This window comes from Canis lupus, chromosome 18, assembly GCF_048164855.1.
Source record: "Canis lupus baileyi chromosome 18, mCanLup2.hap1, whole genome shotgun sequence".
In the NCBI taxonomy this organism is placed as follows: domain Eukaryota; kingdom Metazoa; phylum Chordata; class Mammalia; order Carnivora; family Canidae; genus Canis; species Canis lupus.
In genome coordinates, this window is record NC_132855.1 from 23984993 (window position 1) to 24010757 (window position 25765).

The window sequence follows — 25765 nt, forward strand, 5'->3', positions numbered from 1 at the left end:
GAACTTGATTTACTTGTATTTTTTTTTTAATTTTTATTTATGATAGTCACAGAGAGAGAGAGAGAGAGAGAGAGAGGGGCAGAGACACAGGCAGAGGGAGAAGCAGGCTCCATGTACCGGGAGCCTGATGTGGGATTCGATCCCGGGTCTCCAGGATCGCGCCCTGGGCCAAAGGCAGGCGCCAAACCGCTGCGCCACCCAGGGATCCCAACTTGTATTATTTTTTAAATAGAATTTAAACTTGTTTTATTTGTTTAAAATAATCTCTAGACACAATGTGCGGCTCAAACTCATGACCTTGAGATCAAGAGTCACTCGCTGCCACCTGAGCCAGCCAGGCACCCCTGGATTTACTTGTATTGTTAGGGAAAAATCTAAAAACATAATACTGAGCAAAAAAATAACTTGCAAAATTTGTATACAGTAAATTTTTCTATAAAATATATGGAATGCAGGGGCTCCTGGGTGGCTCAGCAGTTGAGCGCCTGCCTCCCTGGGGTCCTGGGATTGAGTCCCACATCAGGCTCCCTAGAGAGAGCCTGCTTTTCCCTCTGCCTGTGTCTCTGCCTCTCTGTGTTTCTCTCATGAATAAATAAAATCTTTAAAAATAAATATGGAATGTAGAGTGCCTCGGTGGTTCAGTTGATTGAGCATTTAACTCCTTTTTTTTTCTTTTTTAAAGATTTTATTTATTTATTTGACAGTATAAGCAGAGGGAGCAGCAGAGGGGGAAAGGAAGAGGGAGAAGAGGCTCCTGCTGAGCAGGGAGACTGATGTGGGGCTGGATCCCAGGATCCTGGGATCATGACCTGAGCTGAAAGTAGACGCTTAACCAGCTAAGCCACCCAGGTGCTCCTGAGCATCCAACTCTTGATTTCAACTCAGGTCATGATCTCTGGGTGGTGGGGTTGAGCCCCACATTGGACTCTGCACTCAGCAGGGAGTCTTTTAGAGATTCTTTTTTTCTCCCCCTCTGCCCCTCCTTCCACTTGCATGAGCGTGCTTCTCTTTTTCAAATAAATACTTAAAAAAAAAAAAAAAAAGGGAACACTTCACAAATTTGTGTGTGTCATCCTTGCCCTGGAGCCATGCTAATCCCTGTATCACTTTAATTCTAGTATATGTGCTGCTGAAGGGAGCACACAGGTAATAGTGTTTTAATTGTGCATAGCCAACTCCATAAGTACAGCAGAATGGGATGAATTGTTCTCAAGTACTTCCCAGAAGTGAGAAGTTTGTGTTTATGTGCTAGATGGTTAGAATTCATGCCTTTGCTTGGTCTCTTTTAATGTTGAGCCTTTTGGCTCTTATACTGTTAAGAGAGGAGCATGGGGTTAGGAGCAGGGGAGAAACTGCAGAGGTTAATGAGCTATGTTACCGGTAAATGGGAAAGAGCAACTCTAGATGTGAAAACACTAACTATATGAAAATCATCTTGATGTTTGTCTAAAATGAAACTTGAGAGAATCAGATGATGGAAATTGGACAGCCATTTAAGGGGAATAATTATTTGTGTTGGCAAAATATGGCTAATAGATTACTTCTAATGTACAAAAAATGGTATTCTATTTAAAGAATTTCTTGGGAACCCTGTGAAATGGTATTTATTTTTGCGATAAGAATAAATATCTGCAAAAAAAAAAAAAAAAAAAAGAATAAACATCTGCCAGTTGACCTAAACTCTGTATGCACACTCATATATATACTTCTGGGGAACAGTTTTGATCATGTATATACCTAGGAAAAAAGTCCAGTGGGAATGAATATTTAGTTTCTTAACACTGCTCTGCTAATTCTTACTGATAGGTGCTTGAATAAAACTTAGTACTTTCAGGGGCAACTGAGTGGCTCTGTCAGTTAAGTCTCTGCCTTCAGCTGAGGTCATGATCCCAGGGTCCTGGGATTGAGCCCCACGGTGGGCACCCTGCTCAGCGGGGAACCTGCTTCTCCCTCTCCCTTTGCTCTACACCCTTTCCTGCCTCTGCTCTGCTCTCTCTCTCTCTCAAATCTTAAAAAAACCCATCAACTTAGTACTTGCATGTGTGTAGTAAATCTTATTTCCTTGGTTACTGAGGGTAAATATTACACAATATTGAGTAACTTTTCTGTTAGCTGAAGCAATATATAGTACTTGTGTAATCTGCGTATTAGACATCCTAGCAGACTGTATATATGTGTGTACGTGCACACACACACATATACACACACACACACACACACACACACACACATATGTTTTCAATTTGGGCGTGGCGCTTATTGTGGGACCCAAACTCATGACCTGGAGACGCTGAGATCAAGAGTCCGATGCCTAACTGAGCCACCCAGATGCCCCAGTAGAGTATAGTTATAAAGGTTTTTATGGGAAATGTAGTTTATCCTAAAGCAAAAATACAGGGATGCCTGGGTGGCTCGGTTGAGCGTCTGCCGTTGACTCAGGTTGTGATCCTGGAGTCCTGGGATCAAGTCCCACATCGGCTTCCTGCATGGAGCCTGCTTTTCTCTCTGCCTATGTCTGTGCCTCCCTCTCTCTCTCTGTCTCTCATGAATAAATAAATAAAAATCTTAATACTGTATTTTTGCTTTTTTTTAATGTGTCCTGCAGCTTTAACAATTGTTAGAACATAAGTTATTTTCAAACAAATCTCAGACTTAGCATTTCATGTGTAAATTCTGAGGCTGAGGTGGTGGTTGAAATTTTTTTCCCCTTAAATTGACATTCTTACCATCTCTTGGGTGTATTTCCCTGATGATTGTGCTTTGTTTTACTGTCCCATAAAAGTAATGTAAAGCTGCTTTTTCCTTCCTCCTCAAGTTTGTGATTACAAACAGGATGTACCTGAGTTTAGTTAATCTACATGTTCTTTATAGTTCCCTGAAGGATAGGCAGTATCTAGCATTTATTTGTTCTCATGTATTCAGGGGAATACAAGAGACAAAGGACTAGGTTATGAATGTGGTTTAAGTTGTGTTTTGCTGTGGTACTTCAAAATACATGGATTATTTGACCAGGAAAGGGAAACTTCTAATTTTAGAAGTTAAGCAATTTAATTATTTCACTTGATATGCTAAGCCCAGTTTCTAATCTTTTTTTTTTTTTTAAATAGCTAGTTGACTATAAATTCCTTTCCCTTCTAAGGGGGTGATTTTGTGTGTGGCACCTGTATTACAATTTCACATAATTAATGTCTTTAGCTCCCTTTCTCCCTCTGATAGTGTTGAAGAAGGAGTAGAAGAAAAGTAGATAGATACATTAAATACTGTATATAATTGTTACTTTGTAGCCTCTGTGTGTGTGTGTGTGTGTGTGTGTGTATGTGTGTATGCATTTGAACTAAGGTTGGAATTTTTTTTGAGGGTATTGAGATATGAAAGCTTAATGAATCAGAGTGGTTTATAATTACACATCACTGAGTTAGGCAATATCCAAACAATTTATACACATAGATCTAATACCAAAGAGTTTAATGTATGACACAAAGATGCATACATAAGATGCTGAGACATTTACAATTTATCAGGTGTCAATAAAATATCAAAGTGATGAAGTGTTTTGTATATATAACACGTGAATACAAAGAATGCTAAATAACTTTAACAGCAAGTTTGAGCAGGTAAAGAGACAAATTGACAGCATTTTTGATCAGTAAAGAGAGGATGCACATTTCCAAATGCCAGCCAGAATTATTTAATTGGAAAGGTTTTAGGCCTAACAAAAATTCCATACACTTAATGAAAGCAGAAATCTTACATATCATATTTTTGAGGATCTTTTCTATAACTCGCGTTAGAAAATTCAAACTTTATTTTTTAAGTTTTTATTTTAATTTAAATTAGTTTATGTACAGTGTTAGTAAGTTCGGTCAGGGATTTTTAATGATATCTGGACCATAGAGTCCCTTGGTAGCCTGAAACTTAAGGACCTCTTAGAATGTTTTTCAATGCATAACATAAAATACATAGGATTATAAAGGAAATCAATTATTTTGAAATACAGTTAGCAAAATATTAAAACTCATAGTGAGTATATACTTCTTAACATAATAAGTTCTGGCAACACATCTAAATTTAACAGCAATGGGTGTAGATTGTAAAAATCTGCATCAAGTTAATATGATATGAATGTCTAATGTATATATATATTTTTTGTCTAATGTATATTAATGTCAAAATTATAAGTGTGATTCTACTGTGGCTTAATGCCAACATTCACAATTAAAGGAGGTACTAAATTTCAATTAGGGGATAGTGAAAATAAATAGGATTTTTATCCCTCCCCATCTAGGTTCCTTGAAATCTATCTGTGGACCCCTTGACTATGATCTCAAATTAAGAACATCTGTAGTTTGGCTTTGTTTGTGTCTATGTATGCTTAATTTAAGGCTTGAGGGTTTGAATTAGTATATAGTCGCCATACAAAATGTTTCTCAAATATTATAATTTTTAAAAGCCAAATTTAGGGGGTCTTGGCTGGCTCAGTGGTAGAGCATGTAACTCTTGATCTTGCGTTGTAAGTTTGAGTCTCATATTGGGTGTAAAGATTACTTTTAAAATCTTTTTTGTTTTTTAAGGATTTTACTTATTTGTTTATGGGAGAGACAGAGAGCGAGGCAGAGAAAGAAGCAGGCTCTCTGTGGGGAACCCGATGTGGGACTTGATCCTAGGATGCCCACAAGGATAAGCCAAAGGCAGATGCTCCACCACTGAGCCACCTGGGCATCCTTACTTTAAAAATCTTTAAGAAAAACAAAACAAAAAACAAAAGAAAAAAATTATAATTTTATTGGCTTTAAAATAAGCTATTATCATCCAATGATGCTGGATCTCCAAATGGTCTTAAAATGGTCCTGTGATCAATGTGGTCTCCTTTTTCTTTTTTGGGCTGCATTATCTTATTATACATTGGCTTGTAGTTAATAAAAATAGGTTAAGTAACTTCAAAGCATCCATGTTGATGATTTCATGTCTTTTGGTTTGATATATTTTTTTTTCTTTTATAAAACATTTTAATTCTTCTGCAGGATCCGGAAACTTCAGATACGGAATATCCCGCCTCACTTACAGTGGGAGGTAAGAATTTCTATATTTAAAGTTAAGATCTCTGTATCTAAACTTACTTTTGTTAATTTTTTCAAGCGTTTTTCTCCTTCCCTCCACTCTGGGCTGTGCTAGAACACAAAATTCCTGTCCAGTGCCTGTCTTGCTGTGGGCTTTTCTTTGCAGGGGCATAGTATCTTTTAAAAATCTGCTCTTTGATATCCTTTAACTGAGTAATTTCCCTCATTCAGTCTCATCCTAACAGAATCTTGTTTGAGATCTTCCTCATGAATTCACCGGTTACATTTAAATATGAAGTTCCTCCTTGGCACATTTTTTAAAGACACATACTTGGTACTTAAGCTGTATTTTAAAATGTTAACTCTGCTTTCTTTTGCTCGGATGGTGGCACTGTAGTAACTGTGTATAAACAAACTACTTAGCACAATTGAATAGTCGTTGCCAATAAATTCCAAAGCATAATAACGATGTCATGGTGAGATTTTGAGACACCAGTAACCGAAGAGATTTTTTTTTTTTAAATGTTGATTCTTCCTAATGATGGAACCTAAAAATTCTGAAAACCTACCTTGGAGAGGTGATACAGAGAAAACTGCTTAGCTTTTATGTATTTTTAATGTAAAAATCAGGAGTACTAGTTTGGTGTGTTTCACATTAGTCTTTTGAAATGACATTTGATGAGTCAGACATTAAACCCAAAACCTTCACCAAAATGCAAAGTATGGTTGAAAGGTTTCTTTGGTGGTTCATAAAGGCAGGTTGGTCCAAGGTGTGATTCTCCCAAGGTCCCAGTTGATAATAAATCTATAGAGTGTTTATTTTCAGAACAATATTACTGAGTTTAATCTTTGCTGGAGGAGTTGTTTCTTTGATATATGCTAAATATTTTCCAAGTTATATAATGTATAAAAAGTATATTTTTGTAGGTGGAAACAGTGGCTTTTAAGATTAAACCTAATGCATTTTCCTGTTTTAGATTAATACTCGTTTAGGAGATTCAGTAGTTTGGAGGATGGGCATCTAAATCAAGTGTTGTGGTAATTATAGTTACTGATTTGATTCCTCTATTTTATTGATTGATTGGTCAGTCCCCTATTTTAACATGGGCCATGTTAAACATGATTTTCTATTTGAGAACTAAATCTAGTATAATGTGGCTTTCAGTGAAATAGTCAAATTATAGGAGCCAATTTTAAGATTTTAAGTGAATTATAGGAATGCTAGCATATCAGCTACAGTGGCAGTTCTCTTTTAATTCATTCATAGTATCTCTTCAAATTCAGATTGCTTTGGCTTCTGAAGCATTTACTTTATTGTATTTTTGGTGGCTTCTCAAGTTTTTAGTTCACTTATTCTTTTTCATTCTGGATAAAATTTAATTTATGATAATAAACATTTATTTGCCATCTCCAGCTTTTTCTTAACTTTTATATTTCATTTTACCCTCCCCTCAATCCTTTCATGTATAGTGAAGTTGGAGACATTATCTCTATTTTCAAATGGGCAAATATGGGCACACAAGATTGAAAGAATTAAGCAAGAAATACTTAATTGTAAGATGCTTGGAGCTAGACTTTGGAACTCTTGACCTTTGACCTTAATTTAAAAAAATATTTGAAATACTGATTAAAAAATTACTGAGGGCTTATCAGGAGTAAAATGAGCTATTGGGATATTTCCTTTACATGAAGACTTGAATGAACACCATCTGTCACTTCCTTTTTGAGATGAGTCATTATGTATAATGTTTTATTTGTACACACTGAGTATGCTGGCTGTCTTGTGCCAAAGCCTTATAGACAGTGATAATTTTGGATTTAAAGGTCCAGATTGCTTTTATAATGGAGGGATTAAACTTTGACTCCACTCATTAGTCTTAGATTTACTGACAATGGAATGGAAACATTTGTACCTCCTTATTTGATGCTGTGAGGAAATAAACAGAAACATGGGTGAAATATTCTTATCTAAAAGAGATTTGACTGGATTCAATTTGTCTAATTTTGAATCACCAAAAATACAGAGGATAGAGGCACAACTTGAAGTGATGCTGTGAAGAAACAGCTAGTTGAGTCCAAAATATGAGACATCCCACAGGGCAAATGAAACTGTTGTAAGAGTCAAAAAATGGCCTTTTAAGGGAAAAGAACTGTTATGGAATAAGATTTAAAAGGATAACAAGTATATCCTACAGTAAGTTATTTGTGAGTCATGTAAATAGTCCTTTGAAGCAGCATGAAGTATCTAGAAAAGCCTGAGTTTTTTTTGTAGGTGGCTTTTGGGGTCAGACTTGGCATTGTATGCCAGCTCTACTACTTTCTAGTTGTGTGATCTCTGAGCAGGCTTTAAAATTTTTCTGGAAAAACTTTTTTTTTTCTTCTGAGCCTCATTTTCTCCATTTCTAACATGGTGATGATGATCACAGCCATCCCACTGGGTTACTGTGAACATTAATAGGATGATGTATGCTAAAGCCCTTAAACAGTGCTTGGTACATAGAAGCACACACTACATTTTAGCTAGGACATGAACCACAAATTCATCTCCTCTTGGCAACCTTAAGTTCTGGTACTTGTCTCCGTCAGATCCAACCTAGAGTCCAGAAAAGTTAGGTATTTCTCCAGGGGAAGTTGAGTGTAAAGGATTACATAGATGTTGGAGTACTGAAAGGACAGAAAGGGAATCCAGAGGTGGTGACTCCAGAGAATAGCTGCCACTCTGGAGTCCAGTGAAGAGGTTGAGATGATGAGCTCTTTAACACTTGAAGGGAGAGCCGTGAGTCGTTGAGACTCTGAGGGTTGTGGCTGGTGCTTGGGATGTGAGAGATACGGAAGGTGATGAGGCTGGTTCTAGGAGTGCCCGTGGCACAGCTAGAGACTGAAACATACTGCTGATTGGAACAGCTGATAGGGAACAGGGAAATAGCCTGTCCTGTCTCCTCATTCCTGCCTTCCAGTCTCTGAAACTAACGGAATTGTGGGCAAAAAGAGTAATAGAGAGTGCAGAGTCCTAGACTCAGCATTAAAAAGTTGAAAGGTAGATCTAGAACCTAGAGCTTAATATATTCACTCAGGTTTTTTTGATCATGACCTGAGTCTAAGGCAGATGCTTAACCGACCGAGCCACCCAGGTATCCCTTCAGTCAGAGTTCTAACCCAGAAGTGAGAATTCCTCCCCTGTTCTGCCAATACTTTTGTAAGCCATTTTCTGTGAGGCCGCTGGAGACGTGACCTGGGACCATGGCAGGAACACTGGATGTGATGCTCTTTGGCAAATTATCGGATCTGTAGCTGGATTGTTGGTTACTTCCTTCCACTATGATATTTTTTGTTTTATATTTGTATTCATGTATTGTTTATGTTTTCTTTATATTGCCATATACAGAATGATCAGAAGGGGATTCCTTTCAGGTTCTCTCTGTGGTATGTCATGTATGCTGGGTGTGCCAAGCAGGGGTTAAATGGTTTCTAGTCGTGTAGTTTTGGACAATGATAATGCACTTAGGGACACTGGAATGGCCACCTGTTTCACTACTTAAGTGTTTGTTTTTGGCAGATAAAAATATGAGGAAACCAACTTTTTGAAGGACCTGCTGCTAGGGAATTAGGTAATTTTGTTTTCCTCTCAGTATGTGGAATGTAGAAGGAGAATAGAAGAAATTATTGCTTTTCTACCTTCCATTCCCTTGCCTGAAATACTTGAAGAGCAGATCTTTGGTGTGACCAGAATGATAGAAGGACCACATCTATAAATAGTCCTGATGGCTAGCAGACCTGGGTCCTCAGACACCCTGAAGGAGGTGAACTATGTGTGCTAAGGATTTGAGGGGACACCTTCTTGGATAAACAACAGAGATGGGGGAGTGATAGAGTCCCAGAAGTACACTTCACTTTAAACACCTTTGATAACATGGTTTCTTCTTACTCAATGTCTTAGATGAGCTCCATTTCCTAAATTTAAGGAATGTCTTTCTTTATTTAACAAATAAATTGCCAAGGCCTTAGGAAAGGACTTGCCAAAGAGAGTTTTTCCTAATCTCATTGTCTTACTACTGCTCTCTAATCTAAATAAGCAGAATTCCTAATATACTCATAGAATGCCAAAAGGAGTACCTTCTCTGAAAGAAATGTAAGACTCATTAATTATGTAAATGAAATGTTGTAAAGGGTGAGTTAGGTTCTTATTTTGGGGTTGGACAATAACAGTAGGATGATGTTTCCCAGAATTCACTGTCTGGGAGGAATAGTCTAAGCTAGTCAGTCATCTTCAGCTGAGGTGTTCTATATGACAAGGCTCTGACATTGCCCATGACTGAAGCCACCATATTATTTTTTTTTAAGATTTTATTTATGAGAGAGTTGAGAGAGAGAAAGCGTGAGCACACAAGCTGGTGGGTGGGGTGTGGGTCAGAGGGAGAGGGACAAGCAGACTCTTGCTGAGCAGGGAGCCCAATGTGGGGCTCCGTCCCAGGACCCTGAGATCATGACCTGAGCTGAAGATAGATGTTTAACTGACTGAGCCACCCAGGTGCCCTGCCACTATGTTTTATAAGACAAAGATCTGAATATGCGGTCTGACAAATATTTAAGAGGATTGCATACTTTAATATCACAGTCTTGGTAGAAAATCCAGAATGTATATTGGCTTTACCTCAAGGATTGGGTATACAGTTTTTCTTGGACTTAACTGAGCTGGGAAAACAAGTCTCTTGGGAAGAAACTCTGGAGAGATTTCCACAGTGTTAAGATCTGTTTTTGCCATGTGTGTAGTCTGGTGTGATTGAGTAGAGGAAGCAGAAGCTGTATTATGGGCTAAATGTAGGAGGGTAAAGGGAGTTTCTTTCTCCCCCCCCAAGATTTTATTTATTTACTTAGCGAGAGAGAGCAAGCATGAGCAGGGGAGAGGGGCAGAGGGAGAAGTAGACTCCTCGTTGAGCAAGGAGCCTGACATAGAGCCTGATCCCAGAATGCCTGGACCATGACTTGAGGTGAAGGCAGACACTCAACCTACTGAGCTACCTAGGAGCCTCAGGGAGTTTCTTTATAACTAAAGCATTCTGCATTTGCATCCAGCCTTCTGACAAATAGAAGTTGGTTTCTGGTTCTTGACATGGAAAGCGAGTCACTAGTATACTAAAAATGAAAAAAAGCTCTAAGTTATAAAGTACAACATAAAGTACTGCTTGGTTTTCTTCTCAGAGCAGAGTTGCCTTAATGATTTTTTTTTCTTTTAAAGATTTATCCATTTTACAGAGAGAGCGAGAGAGAGTGCACATGTGCTCATGCACACAAGCAGACAAGTTAGGGGAAGGGCAGAGGGCAAGACTCTTCAAGTGGACTCCCCACTGAGCTTGGAGCCTGACCTGTGGCTCAGTCTCATGCCCCATGAGATCACAGTCTGAGCCAAAACCAAGATTCGGACTCAGCTGCTCCTTAATGATTTTTTTTAAAGGTCTTTAGGTGCTTCCAAATGTACTTGAAGGAAGTTTTGGAGGTATATCTTGTAGGAAATCTTAGGAGGCTCTTCTTTTGTGGGACCATAGTGCTGCCTTAACAGAACGCTGTATTTAGTGTTTGGCTAATTTGTTTTGAACCTAGCTCCTAGTAGTCTGCTTGAAGAAAGTTGACTTGTAGGATATAGGGAATGTTAGAATTTTTTTGGCTTCCTTCATGATTAAAAGAAATTTATTCCTTTGTAGTTTGGTGCTGGGGAGTGTTGTTAATGGTAAGACATAGTAGGGGGTGGTAACAGAACTTCTCTATAAATTACATTCGTGTTCGTTATGTCCACTGTCTGATAGAAGGGCTAAAGCTTTTGAGATGCCCCCATTTCAGACCACAATGAAAAACCTGTAATAAATAAGGTAGAAGCCTCAGAAAATGGGTATTTTGTGAGATGAGGTAAGTACTTACAATGGGGAAATTATCCAGATTGCACTTAGAAGAATGCTTAATGCAAGTTGTAGAGGCCAAAAATATCTTTTTTTTTTAAAGATTTTATTTATTTATTCATGAGAGACAGAGAAAGAGGCAGAGACACAGGCAGAGGGAGCAGCAGGCTCCATGCAGGGAGCCCGATGTGGGACTATATCCTGGGACTCCAGGATCACGCCCTGGGCTGAAGGCGGCGCTAAACTGCTGAGCCACCCGGGCTGCCCGAGGTCAAAAATATCATTAATATTAGTCTCATAAAGTTGGTAACACCTCATGTCTGTTACTTTCTTTCCATATGGACTTTGAATATAATAAGAAGGATTGATTATAGGCTGTACTACTAGTAAGTAGAAATAGCAATATTATTATACTAGATTCTGGCAGAAGGGAAACCAAAGGAGTCTTTATTTAGAAAGAAATAAGGAGCTAAGCACGAATGTAGTGATGCCATGTTATCTAGTCTGGGAGGGGGAGAATGAAACTGTAGTGTACTTATCACAGTAGGTGAAGGAGAGCTCTCATAGTCTTGGATGATATGTGCTGAGAATTAGAAGACTGCCTTGGAGAGTTGGGGGGAGGTTGGATGACTTCCTAGTAAAGAGATTTAGGCCAGGGCCATGGAGTCAGTTAGGTGAAGTCCCTGGTGGATGTGTTCAGTGGCAGGAACTGTCACTTGTCTTCATCTGTCCAAGTGCTGATTACTCTTCAGTGCTCTGGTCAGATGCTGTTTGGCCCATGGTGAATACATGAATTAATGATGAACAGAAATTGGTTGAGACCAAACCATTTGAGTATAATTGACAGCGAAAAGCTAACAATATGAGGTACTCAATCAAACAGAAAAAGACATCTCTAGGCACCGTGGGGTTGACATGAACCATGAACTGAATGAGAAGTCACAGGAGGCATTGATGTTGAATATTTCAAATAATCCATTTAAAGGTTGGCTTTTATAGTAGATACCGTACAGTTGTAAATAAAGTTGTAGCAGATAAACAGTGTTTTTGGTAGGTGATTTTCTGACTTTTCAAAGGACACGGTGTGGCAGGAGCCTAGTGTATGAATATAAATGTAGGGCTGTTCAAAGCTAGCCTAGGACCTTGTCTGCAGGTTCCCTCTTTGGCCCCTGGAAGGGTTTTGTGGGACTCTTTGAAAATCACAATGATATCAGTGAATTTTAGTGTGAACAGTGGTTAGAGCTGGTGTTCTCTGCCAGATAATCTGAAGGACTGTAACAGGCAAATTGAGAAGACCATTGATATAGATAGGTGATCTTTCTTTACCAATGCCTTACTCTGAGCACTGGCCCATGAATAGCTGACACTTAGTGACTTATGTGTTAGGTGCTGAATTAACCCATTTTATCTTAACAACAGTCCCATGTCCCCACTTTACAGATGAGGCAACTGAGGTACAGAGAGGTGAAGTAACTTGCCCAGGGTCACACAACTGGAAAGTGGTAGAGTTTCTGTTCTTAATCAGGTTACTCAAATAGAAAACCTTCCCCAAAAGGTAAGTTTCTCTTTCTTATAATTATCATCATTTAATTACTTTCAACATGCCCCTAAAAGTTTGACAGAGAATCCAATAGAAAAAGGATTCTCCACAGATCTGGAGGAAATACATGATTATGAGTGATGAATGAAGTTGAACAGATATTTGGGTAAGTTTTGGTAAACCCTTCCTTGTAGAGTACTGTGGACAGTGTTGATCTTTATGCATCATTGCTCTGGGATGAGTCAACTTGGCCTCATTAGAAATGATTTGATGGAAGACGTACTGGGAAATGAATATCAGAGTTACCCTATTACCTGCATAGGAATGGTATATGAGGCAAGTATTTCTGGTCCCAAGCTACTACCTCCAGTGTCCTTGCACCATGATGCCTGGACCTATGTCCTGTGCTTCTGTAGTTTTTCTGAGATGGTTATCTCAAAGTTCTTCAGGTTCTTTATTTAAACCTTTTATTACAAAAAATAACATAAAAATAGGCTAATATAATGATACCCAGTTTCAACCATTATTAATATATGGTGAGCCAATCTTGTTTTGTTTATAGGTCTACTCTCTTACCTTTTTCCAGATTATTTTGAATCCTAGACATCCTGTCATTTTATTTAGTAAATAGCTGCAATATGTGTATCTCTAAAAGATACTGTCTCTGTATTCGTTTGCTAGGGCTGCTGTAACAAAATACCTCAGAGTGGCTTAAGCAACATACTTTTAAATCTCATAGTTCTGGAGGCTAGAAGTCTGCTAACAAGTTATTAACGCATTTGTATTCTTCTGAGGGCTGTGAGGGAAGCATCTGTTCAAGACTTTTTTTTTTTTTTTTTTTTTAAAGAAAAGAAAAGACTTTTCTGATAGTTTCCTGGCTTGTGGCAATGAAATGCCATTCTTAATGTGCTATTCTTGCTGTGTGTATGTCTGTGTCCAAATTTCTTCTTTTTATAAGGATACCAGTTCAGTCTTATTAGGATCCACCCTAATGACCCCCTCCCCCCCCCTTTTTTTGAGTAAGCTATATACCCAATGTGGGGTTTGAACTCAGGACCCTGAGATCAAAAGTCACACACTCTAAACACTCTACTGACTGAGGCATCTAGGTGCCCCTTAATGACCTCATTTTAACTTGATCTCTGTAAAGACCTGATCTCCAAATGTGGTTATAATCCGAGGTACTGGGAGTTAAGACTTCATCATATGAATTTTGAGGATTCCTATTTCAACCCATAACAGTCTCTTAAAAATTCACCACTGGGTGGCTTAGTTGGTTAAGTGTCTGACTCTTGATCTCAGCTTAGGTCTTTACTTCAGGATTGTGAGTTCAAGTCTTGCATTGGGCACCATCCTGGGTGTGGAGCCTACTTAAAAAAAATTCACGTAGTAAATTTATAGTAACTCTAATCATTTATATTTCCTTGATTACCTCAATGTATAAAAGGTTTTGTTAAAATTAGGAACTAAGCAAGATCTTTTTTAAGACATTTAGCCCTTTTTAACCCCCAGCCCTTTTTTTTTGGGTGCTGTGTATTTGTTGAAGTTGGTTTGTTCTGTAGAATGTTCAGCATTTTTATTTTGCTGAACTACATCCATCTGTGATTCCCTAACATGTTCCTGTGACCCTGTGGACTTGGATTAGATGTAAGTTCAGTGTTTTGTTTGCTTAGACAAAACAAAGTAATAAGTGGTTATGCATTCTTCCATTAGGAGGTACATAATGTCTATCTCTATGATGTGACGTGCCATTGATCATTGCAGGTTTGTAATTGTGTGGTCGTAGGATGGTAATATTTTAATTCTACAATTTCTTCATTTAGTAATTGGAATGCATTTGTAAACTTGTTCTTTTAAGTTATTTGATCACCCTGAGGTAAAATCTGCATAAGAGAGACAGGAAAAGTGCTTAATCTTTCATTTTCTACTTATAAATATGGGTATCTTGGCATCCTACAAGGATGACCACTGAGGGTCTTGTTTTTACCAATGAGTTTTTATTTGTGTAATTAGAAGTCATGGATTTAAACATATTTGGGTTTCAAAATTATTAGAATCATTCATATTAATAATCAAATTATTCTAATCCTGAGAGACTTGTGAAAACTTCAAGACCGTGCCAGTGTCCTTTTGATGCTGTCTCAGCAGTTGAGATTTTGGGGTTCCAGAAGTCCCAGGTTCATCTTGTATGTTTTCTACTCCAAGGACTGGAATCAGCCCTTTCTCTCAGGAGCTTGGTTCCTTGGGAAATGGGGTTGAGAGATCACAGAATGATCATGCCCCTCTTGGGACCAATTCCATTGGCTTTTCTTTTCTTGGTTGTTCATTTTGTTTGCTACATTTATGTCCTCAGTTCCTCTCCCTAAAGATTTTAGTTACGGCCACTCTTCTGTGCCCTGGCCTGACATATGCTTTTCCATTCCTAAATGTGAACATTTCTCTCTATTTACTCTTTTGGTTTTTCTCTTAGAAATTCCACTTGTTGCTGCCTATTTTTTGCTTCTTGCTTAGAAACAAACGTTGCCTGGAATATTCTTTGAATTTACAGTGTCCAAAACAGAGTTTCTTTCTCTCTCAAATGGTTGCTTTCCCACAGAATTTTAATAATGCTTAGGTCAGGTGGGCTCGGCCTTGAGGTCACCCTTGATTCTCTCTCCTGTTTGCTTTTTGGCCACAGGACACTTGTGCTGTCTCTCCCCCCTGAATCTCCCCCACTCTATGCTTCCTTTGGTGTGTTTTCCTATACCTTTGGCTACCACCCTGTAGAAGCTTCAGTCATACGTCAGCTGTTGTAAGCATCTTACCATGTGTAAAGGGAGAAAACAGAATGTAGGCACAACCACCTTCTGTGGGCTGATCGTGAGGGCTCCTGCTTTGTGTTCTCAAGCTTTAAAACTATCTTTAGAAGTGCCTGAGTACTAATTTTAGGATTCTGTGTTAGTGCCAAGTTGTGAAATTGCTCTTTCAGTTTCATCATCTGCAAATGAGTCTTGTAACTCTTCAGATGAAAACAATTGGTCTTTTCTGTTCAAGTTATATTAAACTACCAACAACCACAAACAGATCATTCATGGTGGTAAACAGGAAGGTCATGAAGAGAGTCTTTGGTTTCAGTATTATTCACTTGCAGTCCTTGGCAGATCCAAGAAGAAATAATTAGTAAATAAATCTCTTTCATTTGTGTTTCAGGCAGAACTTTTTCTAGAGGATTCCAGTTGCTTCACAGTTCAGATAGGTGATTAGGAATAAGTGTGATCCTATAAATAAAGACTGAGAGGAAAAGAAGCTAACTACTTGGGGTGGGAAATGCAGCAATAGTTAGGTAGGCTTTAAAACTTTATGACCAAACCATCAAATAAGCAAAGTAACTTTTACAAAGCCTATTTAAAAACTAATCTTTTTTTTTTTTTTTTTGCATGGGATTGATGGATCTTTATGTTCTAAACTCTCAGAAGCTCTCAAAACACCATTGTTGTTTTCGGTGCCAGATGGTACTCTTAAGTGTGAGGTAAGAGGTTTGTTGCCTTGATTAAGAACATTGAGAGAGGGGATCTGTGTCATTATTACCTAGAACATTTCTTACACCAACTGCATGGTGTCTCTTCCAGTATCATTCTCCCAACTTTTTTTTTTTTTTTTTAATTTTATTTATGTATTCATGAGAGACACACAGAGAGAGAAGCAGAGACACAGGCAGAGGGAGAAGCAGGCTCCATGCAGGGAGTCTGATGTGGGACCTGATCCCGGGTCTCCAGGATCACACCCTGAGCTGAAGGCGGCGCTAAACTGCTGAGCCACCCGGGCTGCCCTCTCCCAACTTTTCAACACCAACAAAATGTCCTACAACTCAATTCAGTTCTGACACTGACTTTGGATTTAGTATCAGGGTCCAAATAAGGGCTCCATCTCTTAAGACTGTTCAGACCTCAGATGCCATGTGCAGTGGGATGCTTAGGCTACTCATACTTATGCCTGGGTGTGTATAAATTTGGAGAGTCCCACAGTGGCCTATACCTCCCCTCCCTTCTCCAGCCGATAATTCACTGGAATGGCTCACGGAACTTAAGAAAGCACTTTACTATTACCAATTTATTATTAAAGATACAGCTCAAGAACAGCTAAATAGAAGAAATGCACAGGGCAAGGTAAGGGGAAAGAGTTGCAGAGTTTCCATGCCCTCTCCAGCTACACCATTCTCTCTACATCTCCATGTGTTCACCAATCCAGAAGCTCTCCGAACTCATTCTTTTTGGGGTTTTATGAAGGCTTCATTACATAGGCACAATTGATTGAATCACTGGCCCTGGTGATTAATTCAATCTCCAGGGTTCCTCCTCTTCCCAGAGTTTGGGGGGGGTGGGGCTGTAAGTTCTAAACCTTTAATCATGCCTTGGTCTCTGGTGACCAGCCCCCATCCTGAAGCTATCAAGGAGCCCACCAAGAGTTGTCTCTTCAGAACAAAAGACATTCCTATCACCCTTAGCATTCAGGAAACTTGAAGGGTTTTGGGAGCTCTGTGTCAGGAACCAGGGACAAAGACCAAATACATATTTCTTATTATGCTGCAGGAGACTGTTGTATTTTTAGTGCCTGGCATCACTTGACACAAAACTTTTTGAAAGATGAATGGTAGACTAGTAAGTCTAATTATAACCATATACTTTATTCGAGAAGGGCATTCAGGTAATGTGAAAGGAAGCATTCAAAAAAAAAAAAAAAAAAGGAAGCATTCATAAACCAAATAGATTACCAGGTAGTGTGATTTGAAAAAAAGAGGTCATTTAACTTAAATACTTTGTCTAGAAGCTCAGATTGAGTGTATTTTAGGGATGAATATGGGAATATGGGACTTTTTTTTTTTTTTTTTTTTTAAAGTAGGCTCCATGCCCAACATAGAGCTTGAACTCATGACCTTGTGATAAAGAGTTGCATGCTCTACTGACTGAGCCAGCCAAGTGCCCCTCATTTGGTAGGGAACCAAAATATGGATAAGTTACTGAGTCTGAGAAGACAAAGGAGGGAAATAGACCTAATTTTGAAAAAGAAAATTGATAAAGATTGGTGATCAGGAAAACTTAGAGTATATTCTGTTGGGTACAAATACATTATTAGACAAAAAAAATCACTCTTAACATCCTTGAAATAAATGAGTATTGAAATCCATTGAAGGTGGCATGTCATTCAGATAAACTTTCTTCCTAGAAAAGGAAATCTTTTAAGACTCAAGCAGGAGAGCATTTGACAAAGGCAGGGTGTAGGAGGTGGAAGAAGAGGTTAGTCTCGCTGGCTTTTTTGATAATTCTGTCTTGTTCTTGACATCATCCTGCCAGCTCACTTGTTAATAATACAGGACTAAATTTGTTTGAAATTAATGTACACTAAAACCGACCTTTTTCTGGCATTACGGTTCTTTGAATTTTGACATGTATATATTTGTGTGATGCATTTGCAGTCAGGTTATAGTATCATTATGTCATGCCAGAAAGACACTCTAATGATACTCTTGTGTAGTCCTGTTCCCCTCACTTACCCCTAACAACTGATTGATTGGTTGATTTATAATAGTAGGAAGCTGTATTATTTTATTTTATTTTATTTATTTGTTCATGAAACAGAGAGAGAGAGGCAGAGACATAGGCAGAGGGAGAAGCAGGCTCCATGATGGGAGCCTGATGTGGGACTTGATCCCGGGTCTCCCAGGATCACGTCCTGGGCTAAAGGCAGGTACCAAACCGCTGAGCCACCCAGGGATCGCCACAACTCGCGATTTATGTGTCATATGATAAATATGTTTATAAGAAAGTGACAAACTCCAAAAGTGTTTGTGCCATTTTTGCTTTCCCACCAGTAATTTATGAGTGATCTAATTGGTCACCATTGTCACCAGCATTTGGTATTATCAATATTTTTTATTTTAGTTACTCTACTGTATGTGTAGTGGTATCTCATTTGGGCTTTATTTACGTTTCTCTGTTGGGTAATGATGTTGATCGTCTTTTTGTGTACCTAATTACCTTCTGCACATTCTCTTTGAAGTGTCTGGTTAGTCTTGTGCTATTTAATTGGGTTTTCTTACCATTGAGTTTTCAGAGCTCTTCATATATTATGGATACAAATCCTTAGTCAAGTATGTGATGTGCAGATATTTTCTCCTAGTAATTGTCTTTCCATTCTCTCGTGATTGTTTAATCAACAAAAGTTAAACATTTTAATTAAGTCAAATTTACTGATATCAGCATTCCCCTTTTATGGATAGTACTTTTGACATCTTTTCTAAAAACTCTTGGCCCAAATCTAGGTTTTGAAGGTTTTCTTCCGGGGTAAATTTTCAGTCTTAAGTTTTACGTTTACATTTATGATGCATTTTTTTTTTTATGATAGTCACAGAGAGAGAGAGAGAGAGAGAGAGAGAGAGGCAGAGACACAGGCAGAGGGAGAAGCAGGCTCCATGCACCGGGAGCCCCACGTGGGACTTGATCCCGGGTCTCCAGGATCGCACCCTGGGCCAAAGGCAGGCGCCAAACCGCTGCGCCACCCAGGGATCCCCTCTATGATGCATTTTTTTAGTTAACTTTGTTATAATGTATAAGGCTTAGGTTATAATATATGAGGTTATAATGTATAATATGACTTTTTAATAATATATGAGGTTATTTTTTTAACTTAAGTTTAATTTTTTTTTTTTTTATTTGAGAGAGAGCGTGCATGCACAAGCAGAGGCAGAGGGAGAAGCAGATTCCCTACTGAGCAGGGAGCCCCACGTGGGGCTACATCCCAGGACTCAGAACATGACCTGAGCTGAAGGCAGACGCTTAACCCACTGAGCTACCCAGGCTCCCTGAGGCTTATTACTTCTTTTGTGTATTAGTTGTCAATTGATCCAACATGATGTGTTGAAAAGACTCTTCTTTCTCCATTGAATTGTCTTTTCATGTTTGTCACAAATTGGCATTTGTATGGGTCTATTTCTGGATCATATTTTGTTACATTCATTTATATGTCTATCCTTTTGCTAATACTATGTATTCATGGCTACTGTGGCTTTATATAGTATTAAAATTGGGTAGTGTTACTGCTTTAACTTTATTTTTTCAAAATTGTTTTGACTATGCTACTTTGCCTTTACATATGTGTTTTATTTATTTTTATTCTTTTAATTTAGATTTTTAAAATTTATTTATTTGAGTGTAAGAGCGAGAAAGTCTGCACAGGAGGAGTAGCAGGGGCTGTGAGGGGCAAGCGGATTCTGCACGGATGATGGAGACCAATGCAGGGCTTGATTTCAGGATCCAGAGATCACAACTAGAGCCCAAACCATGAGTCAGATGCTTAACTGACTGAGCCACCCAAGCACCCCTACATACATATTTTAGAACAAGGACATCTGTATATCTACACAAAAATCCTGCTGGGAGCAAATAAGTCCTGTGTGTTTTGTGAGTCTTACATATTTAAATTTGGGGGGGAGGTTGTACTGTTGTAAATGGTTTTTAACTTTAATTGTAATATACACAAAAAATTTTATATTGACCATTTTTAAGTATATAGTTCAGTAGGGTTAAGTATATTTACATTGTTGTGCAACTGATCTCCAGAGTTTTTTCATCTTGCAAAACTGAAAACTCTACCCATTAAACAACTCCCAATTTTCCCCTTCAATTACCCCTGGTAGCCACCTTTCTTTCTGTTTCTGTGACTTTTTTCTTTTGTTTTTTTTTTTTTTTTTTTTTTTTTGTTTCTGTGACTTTTGACTATGTTAGATACATGAGTGGAACCATACAGTATTTATCTTTTTTGTGACTGGCTTACTAAGCATGCCCTTCAGGGTTCATCCAGGTTGTAGAATGCGTCAGAATTTCCTTTTTCAAGTCTTAGAGAAAGACAAATACCATATGATTTCACTCATATGTGAAATTTAAGAAACAAAACAGGATGAACATAGGGGAAAGGAAAGAAAAATAAAAGATAAAAACAAAGAGGGAGGTAAACCATAAAAGACTCTTAACTATAGGAAACAAACTGAGGACTGCTGGAGGGGAGATGGGTGGGGGATGAGGCAACTGCATTATGGACATTAAGGAGGGCACATGATAGAATGAGCACTGGGTGTTACATGCAACTGATGAATCACCCCTGAAACAATACTACACTACCCCTGAAGTAATACTACACTATGTTAACTAACTAAAATTTAAATAAAATTTTGACAGAAAAAAATTTCCTTTTGAAGTCTAAATAACATTCTATTGTATGTATATACCACGTTTTATTTATTCATCTGTTGATGGATATTTGGGTTGCTTCCACTTTTTGGCTATTTTGAATAATGCTATGATGAAATGGGTATGCAAATACCTCTTTTGAGACCCTACTTTCGTTTTTTGGGGTGTGTGTGTGTACTCTTAAGTAGAATTGCTGAATGATAAGGCAGTTCTATTTTTTAATTTTTTGAGGAACTGCCATACTGTATTCCATAGCAGCTGCACCATTTTAGATTTCTACCAACATTGCTTAAGTGTCACACATCCTTGCCAATACTTGTTATTGATTTATTTAAAAAAAAAATGTTTCCCCCTTCAGTGGGATTTCCATTTTATTTATTTAGTTAGTCTCGACAGCCAGTGTAGGGCTAGAACTCACAACCCTAAGGTCAAAGGTTGCATGCTCTACCAACTGAGCCAGCCAGGCACACCTAAATTTTACTGTTGTTGTTGTTGTTGTTTGTTTGTTTGTTTTTTAAGTTTTGGTTTCTATTTAGTTGTTTTTAATATGTAGAAATATGTTTAATTTGAAGGTATTGACCTTATATTTTGTAACACTGCTAAATTACTAGTTGTAAAAGTAGTTATTTTTTTTAGTAGATTGCTTTGGATTTTCTACTTAAACAGTCATGTCATTGCAAAACATATGTTTACACTGCTTTTCCAATCTTTATGCCTTTTATTTCCTTTTCATGCCTGTTACTTTGCCTAGGATGTTCAATGAAAGTAGGCATCTTTTGCTTTTTTTCTCGCTTTTTGGGAGAAAATAGTTTTTTACCATTAAGTTAAATGTTAGCTGCAGATGTTTTGTAGATGGTCTGTATCAGGTTGAAGATGTTTTCTTCTTTTTTTTTCTTCAAAGTATGTGTGTATGTACGTATGTATGTAATCTCTACACACAACATGGGGCTTGAGCTCGTGACCCTGAGGTTACAAGTTGCATGTTCTTCCAAATGACCTATCCAGGTGCCCCAAGGATATTTTCTTCTATTCCTAATTCTTTAAAAAAAAGATTTTATATTATTCATGAGAGAGAGAGAGAGAGAGAGAGAGAGGCAGAGACATAGGCAGGGGGAGAGGCAGGCTCCCTGTGGGCAGCCCGATGTGGAACTCAATCCTAGGACCACAGGATCATGCCCTGAGCCAAAGGCAGACACTCAACCCCTGAGCCACCCAGTTGCCCCTATTCCTAATTTGTTGACAATCTTCATAATAAATGAATGTTGGATTGTGTCAAATGCTTTTCTGTATAAATAGATTATATGGTTTTTTTAGGCTGTTCTTATGATGGATTCCACGGATTTTTAAATATTGAACCAATTTTGCATTGCTACTATAAACACTTTGTGGCAATTTATTTTATTTTATTTTATTTGTTTTTTTGTTTTTTTGTTTTGCAATTTATTTTAATATTAGCTTGATTCAATTTGCTAACATTTTTTGATGATTTATTGTGTCTCTGTTCATGAGGGGTATTGGTCTGGTTTTGTGTGTTTGTATTGTCTTTGGTTTTGTTTCTGGGATAATACAGCTCCAAAAATGTGTTGAGAAGTGTTTTAACAGTGCTTATGTTTTCTTCAAGAGATTGTGCTGAGTTGGCATTATTTCTCTAAATGTTTATAGCTTTTGCCAGTGAAATTACCTGGGCAAAGATACTTCTTTCTCAGAAAGTTTTTTCCTTTCTTTTTTTAAGGCTCAAATTCCTTTTTTTTTTTTTTTTTTTTACTTTTTATTTTTTTAAGATTTATTAGAGCACACTAACCAGGGAGAATGGGAGGGAGAGGGAGAAACAGACTCTTCACTGAGCTGGGAGCCCTACATGGGGCTCCATCCTGGGATCATGACCTGAGCCAAAGACAGATGCTTAGCAGACTGAGCCACTCAGGTGCCCCTCAAATTCCATTTTTAATTCTTTTTAAAGATTTATTTATTCATGAGAGACGGGGGTGGGGGGTGGGGCAGACACAGGCAGAAGGAGAGGCAGGCTCCATGCAGGGAGCCTGACATGGGACTCGATCCCAGATCCCCTGGTATTATGCCCGAAGCCAAAGGCAGACTCAACTGCTGAACCACTCAGGCGTTCTCCCCGCCCTTTTTAAAATTATTTATTCATGACACACACACACACACACACACAGGCAGAGACCTAGGCAGAGGGAGAATCAAGCTCCATGCAGGGAGCCCTATGTGGGACTGGATCCTGGGACTCCAGGATTATGCCCTGAGCCAAAGGCAGACACTCAACTGCTGAGCCACCCAGGCATCCCCCAAATTCCATTTTTAAAATAGTTTGTAGGACTTCTGTATTTCATCTTGGATAGTTTTGGTGATTTATAGTTTCTGAAGCATTAATTTATTTCATGCAAGGTGTTGCATAGAGAGGCATAAAGTTTTGTAGTATTCCTTGTTATCTTTTAAAGATTTATTTATTTATTTGAGAGAGAGCAGGGGGTGTGAGCAAGGGATGGAGGTAAGAGGTGATGGGTGGGAGGGGCAGAGGCAGAAGGAGAGGCAGAGAAACCTAGGTAGACTCTGTGCTTGGAGCCTGGCTGGAGGCTTGATCCCACAACCCTGAGATCATGACTTGAGTGGAAACCAAGAGTCAGACACCCAACAGACAGAGCCACCCAGATGCCCCTGCCTTGTTATCTTTTAAATGTATGCAGGGTGTATAGTGCTCTCTCTCCTTTTATTCTGGGTATTGATAATTTTGTTTTATTATCCTGTTAGCCTTGTTTATCCATTTTGTTACCTTTCCCTTAAAGAACCAGCATTTGGTTTAATTGGTTGTTTTCTTTTCAATTTTATTTTTACTCTTCATTATTTTTAAAATTCTGCTTGTTCTGGGTTTTTGTGCTTCCTTTTCTAGTTTTTGAAAGGTGGAAGTTGTGGGTTATTAATCTGAGACCTTTCTGCTTTTCTTTTTTATTTTGTTTCTTAAGATTTATTTTAGAGAGAGTGAGTACACGGGGAGGGGCCAAGGGAGGAGGACAGAGAGAATCTCAAGCAGATGCTCTGCTGAGTGGAGAGCCAGATGCAAGACTTGAGATCCTGAGATCATGACCTGAGTTGAAATCAAGAGTCGGGAGATCCCTGGGTGGCGCAGCGGTTTGGCACCTGCCTTTGGCCCAGGGCGCGATCCTGGAGTCCTGCGATTGAATCCCACGTCGGGCTCCCGGTGCATGGAGCCTGCTTCTCCCTCTGCCTGTGTCTCTGCCTCTCTCTCTCTCTGTGTGACTATCATAAATAAATAAAATTAAAAAAAAAAAAAAAGAAATCAAGAGTCGGACACTTAACTGATTGAGCAATCCAAGCCTCCACTTTCTCCTTTTCTAATACAAGCATGTGATGCTGTGAACTTCCCTATATACACTGAATCCCATAAATCTTAATCCCATAAAAATTAAAATTTTTTCTTTAGTTCAAAATATTTTCTAATTTTCCTTGAGACTTCCTCTTTGACTTGTGGTTTTTGTTGTTGCTTTTGCTATTTTTTTTGTGGTATGTGGTTAAAATTTACAAATGATTGGAGATTTACCTGTTATCTTTTTGTTATGGACTTTTAGTTTAATTCCATTATGGCTAGTAAACATGTATGCTTGTACTTAAAATATGTTCATTTTTGTTTTATGTCTGTGTTTTAGGACAGATATAGTCTGCTTGGTGAGTATTTCATATTGTTGGGTAGGAAGTTCTGTAAATGTGAAATAGTTCGTTGGTTGATGCTAATCTGTTTTGTATACTTAGTTATTTTTGGTGTCTCTTCCATCCATTCCTTTAAAAAAATTTTTTTTAGGATTTATTTATTTATGATAGACATAGAGAGGCAGAGACACAGGAGGAGGGAGAAGCAGGTTCCATTCCAGGAGCCCGACGCCTGACTTGAACCCTGGACTCCAGAATCCCGCCCTGGGCCAAAGGCAGGTGCCAAACCGCTGAGCCACTCAGGGATCCCAATTCCATCCATTCCTAAAAGTGGAGTATTGAAATCTCTTAGCATAATCATGGATTTCTCTGTTTTTCTTATGTTCTGTCACCTTTTGATTCACATATATTGAAGCTCTGTCATTAGGTCTATATATATTTAGGTTTGCTATGTCTTCAAAGTGAATTGACCCTTTTATTGTGATGTGATGCTCTTTATCCCTGGTAACTTTCTTTGCTCTGAAGTCTACTTTGAGATTAAATACCACCCCAGCTTTCTTTCAAGCACTGTTTGATATATCTTATTTGTTCTTTTTTAAAAAAATATTTTATTTATTTATTCATAGAGATGGAGAGAGAGAGAGAGGGGCAGAGACACAGGCAGAGGGAGAAGTAAGGCACCATGCAGAGAGCCTAACGTGAGACTTGATTCAGGGTCTCCAGGATCACACCCTTGGCTGCAGGTGGCGCTAAACCACTGAGCCACCCGGGCTGCCCTCTTTACTGTATTCTTTAGAGGCTACCTGTAACATTACGGTTTTATTGAATTTCATACAGGTTTTGTAGGCTCATTAGTAGCATCCTCGGTTTCTGTCTATTAGATGCCAGCAGCTCCCCTGCCTTTCTACATTGTGATCATCAAAAATATCAGCAGAGGATTAAATAGGTGATGGGGATTAAGGAGTGTATTTGTTGTGATGAGCATGGGTGTTGTATGAAAGTGTTGAAAAACTATATTATACACCTGAAAATAATATTACACTGTATGTTAACTAACTGGAATTTAAATAAAAATTTAAAGGGGTGCCTGGGTGGCTTAGTTTGTTAAGCATCTGTCTTCAGCTCAGGTCATGATCCCAGGGTTTTGGAATTGAAACCCATATCAGGCTCCCTGATCAGTGAGGAGTCTGCTTCTTCCTCTGCTCCTCCCCCCTGTTCAAGTGCTCAATCTCTCTCTCTCTCCCTCCAATAAATAAAAAAAAAAAAAAAACAAAAAACTGAAAGATCTAAAAAATGTCAACAGACATTGTCAAATACTCTCTTGGGGACAACATAATCCCCAGCTGAGAACCACTACCCTATAAGTAATGT

At 38.4% G+C, this 25765-nt stretch overlaps 1 protein-coding gene and 1 non-coding gene across 6 annotated transcripts in view; one reads left to right on the forward strand and one right to left on the reverse strand.

Annotated features, from left to right (window-relative positions):
• The window catches only part of IGF2BP3 (insulin like growth factor 2 mRNA binding protein 3), a 150929-nt gene that overhangs the window by 45415 nt on the left and 79749 nt on the right, over nt 1-25765 (forward strand). For all 5 annotated transcript variants that reach the window (XM_072783780.1, XM_072783779.1, XM_072783778.1 and 2 more), the window contains exon 3: nt 5022-5070. In XM_072783780.1, coding sequence (XP_072639881.1) covers nt 5022-5070 — 49 coding nt within the window. The remainder of the gene's footprint in view (nt 1-5021; nt 5071-25765) is intronic.
• LOC140609655 (U6 spliceosomal RNA) lies at nt 1037-1142 on the reverse strand. The gene has a single exon (XR_012011407.1). It is a non-coding gene; the product is annotated as a U6 spliceosomal RNA (small nuclear RNA).